This window comes from Cupressus sempervirens, chromosome 8 (genome assembly GCF_028749045.1).
Source record: "Cupressus sempervirens isolate cs-2001-9-10 chromosome 8, ASM2874904v1, whole genome shotgun sequence".
NCBI lineage: Eukaryota > Viridiplantae > Streptophyta > Pinopsida > Cupressales > Cupressaceae > Cupressus > Cupressus sempervirens.
Genome location: NC_143125.1, coordinates 228,936,111 through 228,941,587, shown reverse-complemented (window position 1 = coordinate 228,941,587; position 5,477 = coordinate 228,936,111). Strand labels below are relative to the sequence as shown.

The 5,477-nt window shown below is 37.2% G+C and overlaps 1 protein-coding gene across 2 annotated transcripts; it reads right to left on the bottom strand.

The window, feature by feature from the left end:
• Positions 1 to 2,571: 2,571 nt before the first annotated feature.
• On the bottom strand, positions 2,572 to 5,045 carry LOC149542334 (E3 ubiquitin-protein ligase RZF1-like). 2 transcript variants are annotated; one of them, XM_089797305.1, is made up of 3 exons: positions 3,810 to 5,045; positions 2,941 to 3,189; positions 2,572 to 2,852 (listed from the first exon to the last, which is right to left on the bottom strand). In XM_089797305.1, the coding sequence occupies exons 1-3, from the start codon at positions 4,633 to 4,635 to the stop codon at positions 2,836 to 2,838; spliced, it is 1,092 nt and encodes a 363-aa protein (XP_089653431.1). In that variant the 5' UTR covers positions 4,636 to 5,045; the 3' UTR covers positions 2,572 to 2,835. The 2 variants fall into 2 exon arrangements, with proteins under 2 accessions (XP_089653431.1, XP_089653432.1); XM_089797306.1 differs by having other exon boundaries at positions 2,941 to 3,090.
• Between the last annotated feature and the right edge of the window lie 432 nt (positions 5,046 to 5,477).

Below are 5,477 nucleotides of genomic sequence, written 5' to 3'. Positions count from 1 at the left end.
CATTATGATACTTCACTGGGAGTCATCAGTTAAAACTAATCTTCCAGTTGATAAGTAGGAGATATTTTGCATAGAAAACCAAACTGTAATATTGCTATAATGAATGGTTCATAGGGCACAACACTTGCTGAAGGCTTTACAAATGGGTTGCAAGCAAAATGACCTAATCTTGGAGGAAACTCTATTGCTAAGCACTCTTGAGCTAAAGTAGTACCTCCTAGGAAGTCCCAGAACCTTACCTCTATGAGCATTGCCTAAATGCTAAGTTACCAATGCTCGTTCTGATGCTGATGCGGGTATAAGGTGCTGATGCGTGAATGTTTGAATTTTTTTTGGGGGGGGGGATTTTGGATGCATTTGGGTGTGTCCATCTATATATATATAGGCTGTTCAATATATAAGGTATTGTCTGAAACATATAGGCTGCTGTTCAACATATAAGGTATTGTCTTCATCCAGCACCCAGAATTGACAGATTACTGCTTGTTAAGGTCAGACAATTAATTGCAGATTTATCTGTGTTTAACTCTGTGAATCAGTACTGCAGTCATCTATTAAATAGATAAAGGTTGATTCAGAATTCTTATACATAGCTGTTTTGTAATGAATAATCTGCCATCAATCAAAAGAAACATTATAGATTTTGTTATAAAGATGCGCACGGATGCTGTGGGTTCTCTCCAGATGTTCTCGGACGCATCCTGTGCGCATCCACAGGCACTGGAAGAGCTTCCTGTGAGCATTGATGCACCACCCAAATGCATCTGCGTATCCTTAAGCACCTGCACCAGCATCCAAGGAATTCCTGAACGCATTGGTATCTAAAGCATAGATGCAATGAGTGCGGAGTGTGTCATTCACTCTCATAAGAGATGAATTCTTGTAAACCACTACTAATGAAACTTGAGTCAATAAATTTGACTCAAAAACTATACAATTGAATTCTAATATCACAAAATCTTCTTATCCTATACTACTTAATAACTTAAATATAGATCCATGATACTTTCCTTCCAATGCTATTGACTAATTTCCTAAAAATGTCTCTTATATACATGATAGTGATATCTAATGGGGGCACTCTTACAGAAAATGGATAAAATCTGTTATTTGGTCTCCATTCACTTGAGAAATGATTATCATAATATTTTGACATTAAGAAGCTAACAGGTAAACAAATCTTCCTGTCCGAATTCTTTTATTTGCATTTATGGAACATTTTCCTCTGAATGGTCACGTAGACTATTTTCACCAAAATGACTCACATACACAAATATTACATGTAAAGAAAGACAGTATTTAAGAAAATTTAGGAAAACTGTTGACAAAGGCACTTGATTGTTCAACAATATATCAAGTAAACGTGACTTTTGATCTTAACATGCAATTCCATATTTTAAGAAAATTATACTGAAATTTTATGATTGAAAATGTAGGAAAGGCAAACAATACTGAATATTTAAAAAGGCAAACCAAATTCAACTAGAGTTCCCAAAATGGCTTCATGTTTCAAAATGAAATATACAGGCCTTCGCCAATAGATCCTAAAAGGTCATTGTTTACAATGCTTACAAATTCTAGAAGCCCGACCATATGAGCATTTTACCATGACTTTCACGAAACATGGTCTAATAAAAAGCCCATTCTTGTGCCAAAGAGATGCGAAGCTTTCTAAGAGAATGAATTATTAACATATATTATTTCATATAAAAGGCCCATCCTTGTTACCAAAAGATGTAAAAAATTACAGGCAGGCAGTCATTAGTAATGAGCATGGTCTATTTCATATTAAATTTTAAATTAATAAACCTATTCTTTTGGTTAATTTACGAAACATAAGGTATGAAGATCATAACTTAAAATTATAACATCCCATTCTAAACCGTTGGAAGGTTGGCTCAGTTTCAATATGAAGTCCATCGGATACAAACGTGCTAACCTAAAAGGCAGTTCAATGTTTTTAACTGCACTTCTACTATTGGCCATACAAACACCATAAATCAATTTCTGTATTTAATTACTGGCCCTATAAAGCTGCAATTTATTTGTCACCCACTCAAACTTCTCGCATGCAAATAGTAAATGTCAATCAATTCCCTCTTGTTTATTTATAATTTAAGTTTGAAGTCACCAAATGATGGCCTGTATTTTAATAGCAATAGAAACCGCTACATATGATTTATACCAGGAAACACTTAGAAGATGAAGAAAATTCATATGATGCATTAAGATTCTAAATCTCCAAATGGAGTGAGACACACATACATTAACCTCAATATAATTCCTTGCTACAAACAGAATGCCCCACATTGATATGACTGCTAATCAAAATCATATTAACCCGGGCCGTATATTTGCTGATAGCATTTTCTACCCATGGGCCACATGGTCCACCTCTCAGCAGGAAAATCGGTGTCACAAATAAACCATACAATTTTAAGGCCATCACTGACACATCCACAAAAAATACTTAAAATAGTTCTTGTAACCAAAGGCTTGCAAAAAATAGAGTTTGAAATTTCATTATAAGAGAAGGGAAAAAAATATTTAACAAAATTGGGGAGACTGGGGTAACCGTAAGAGAATATATATCTAATCAACATACACAAGAAAATGAAATGATGACAAGAAATTGTTGCTATAATTTTTAGATCACAGAATTACTGACAATTGTTTAAAATAAACAAGAGCTCAGAGCCATATTTACATGAAAAAACAAAACGAACTTCACAATGAAACCCTCTAAACCATATCTTCAGAGTCATTGTCCCACATACAAATACAATGAGGGCGTTTCCATTTTGTAGATATAAACAAGCGCTCCAGCAGTTCTTTTTATTCAGTTGAACCACCTGAAATGATCACTTTCATCGTCAAAAAGCCAGCCTGAACGTATCGAATTTACAGCATCACTAGAATTTGAAGCTCTTGTGTGTGTACCTTGTGGATTGGAATTCGACGATCGGAAAGGCCACCAACTAAAGTTGAAGAAACTGCGCCTTCCTTGACTGTGTCCACTACCGTGATGAGCTCTGTTAACCCTGATCGGGATAACATTGGAATTACTATTGGAATTAGAAGCCCGCCCACCTGCAAGAGAATCAATCCCAACAGATGAGTTCGTGGAATTGCCACTCCGTCCATCTGATCCATCCCTGCAACATAGCCTCCTAAAAGCAACTCTAATGCCTGAAAAGGAAAGGTGCTTTAATGGACCAATTTTTAACTTCAGACAAAATTTTCACACAATCATCAAAAATTACATCCGTCAAGTAGCAAATTCTCGGATAAACACTTGCCCAAGTGTTTTTGTAAAATGTACACAAAATTGTAATACATTCCACCAGAAATTCTAAGTCAATATGTAATACTTTCATATTTTCCCCCAAATCTTACCTATTGTACATATATTAATTTTTCTCGTATGAAATGCACAGGGTAACTACACTGCTAAACATATTGAGGGAGATCCTCTGTAGCAAACAATGAAACGAAAATCATAGCCATAAATAGTTTTAAATTCAGACAATTTGCACAGAATCATCAGAAAATTACATTCGTCAAGTAGCAAATTCTTAAATAAACATTTGCCCAAGAGTTTTTGTAAAGTGTACACAAAACTGCTATAGATTCACCAGAAATTCTGAGTATATATGTGATGCCATTATATTTTTCCCCAAATCTCACTTATTGTACATATATTGAACTTTTTAAATGAATTGCACAGGGTAGCTACACTTCTAAACGTATAGAGGAAGATTCTCTGTAGCAAACAATGAAACCAAAATGATCATAGACATGAACACTACCTTGTCTGGTACTTTCTACAGCTGAAGTCGATGCATCAACTGGTGCGGAACCTCTGGTCGGTAATCTAGGCTCTTGCTGTCCATTATTAGCAGGTTGTTCCTGTCTATTAGCAGCAGGCTGTTCCTGTCTATTATCAGCGGGCTCTTCAGTCGGCAACGGCTGACGACAAATCGGGCATGAATTATGTTGAGTCAGCCAAGGTACAATACAGTCCGAATGAAAAATGTGCTTGCAAGGCATTTCTCTGACATTGGTACCAAGCTCAAAGGGTTCGGTGCAAACAGGGCAGTTGGGATTGGATCGAATATGATCTCTATTTACTCTCACTGTGGGCATGGCATCAACAGAACTAGCAGGAGCAGGCGGAGGTCCACACCTGTCATTCTGCGTCAATTGTTCAATGAGGCGATCAAAATCAGACCCCACAAAGTAATCCCCAAGGTTAGTGGGCAAACCCCTGATCCCCGATTCAGTACCCATTATAAACCTCACACCACCACCATTATCGTCCCTACCCCTGTGACCGCTCCTGACAAGGATGAAAGGAGGCCTGAAACCACCATTATCATCTTCTCTTCTGTGGTCTTGAAGCTGATTGAGTAAGCTGGACATGGCTTCTATTAACTGAACAGCAGAGGGTCTTCTTTCGGCGTCCCCTTCAGCTGATATGGCCTCCAACAGCTGAGACCTAGGCCCGTCTTCAATTTCCTCAAGAAATTCGCCATTACAAAGAGGACAAACCAAGGGCGCCCCATTTGAGGCCAATCTAATCAAACGATTGCATTGATAGCACCAGTAGCCAGTAGAACTAGGTCTAGAACCCATATTTGAATGCCCACAGATATATTCAAAGACCGGCGAGAAAAACCCACCTCAGATGTTTGAAGTACTTTGGGCTGAAGTGACTATCGAACGCTCCAATCTGCTGGACCAGTTTTTTTTCTGACCACTCTGTTTTGGCTTATTGGGTAATGAAATTTTTCTGTTGGGTATCTGCAGAAATGAGAGAAGAAGATATTTGTGCTGTTGTGTATTGAATTTTCTTAGTTGTGTAGAGAAATATATATTGTGGGTATTGGCAAGAATGAAAATGGGATATCTGAGTCACGTTAGAAAGAACAAAAACAAGAACTTGAAGGATGCCTTGCTCTGCAATGGTGGAATTGCTTGCCAGTTCTCCCTCCCAGACCGTAAGGAATATAAACATCCAGTCATATTCCTTGCTTTGCGAGCACAGGCTTGCAATGGCATCATGTGGGTGTAAGATGAACCGAAAACACATGGACAGATTTTATTTAAAATATTTAAATAATTATTTTCAAATATACCGGTCTTAACCCTAGTTAATTTTATTTATTTCCTATCTTTTTCCTGCGTTGGGACTGGAACCTTGGAAATGTTCTGACCAATGAATGATTATTTGACTAGGCGAAGTTATTTAGATGCACAAATGGTGCGACTCCCTCGATTTGAAAGCGTTGAAGCCCATGACAAATTTGTGTCACTTTAAAGTGATTCTGAGTTGGAATACTAATCATCCTTCCTAAGGTATCATTTAAGTTTAGTTTTAAATTTAAACAAGGAAAAAATAACTCTTAACCGTGAGACTTATTTAAGTTGGAAAGGGGAAGTGCCCCAATCTCTATATATTTTAGTTTGGTATATTT

Excerpts from the sequence above, each read along its gene's own strand:
- LOC149542334 (XM_089797305.1), bottom strand. The coding sequence starts at position 4,635 with ATGGGTTCTAGACCTAGTTCTACTGGCTACTGGTGCTATCAATGCAAT. Across the intron at positions 3,190-3,809 it reads TGTAGAAAGTACCAGACAAG|GCATTAGAGTTGCTTTTAGG; the intron begins GTAGTGTTCATG and ends TTTCCTTTTCAG.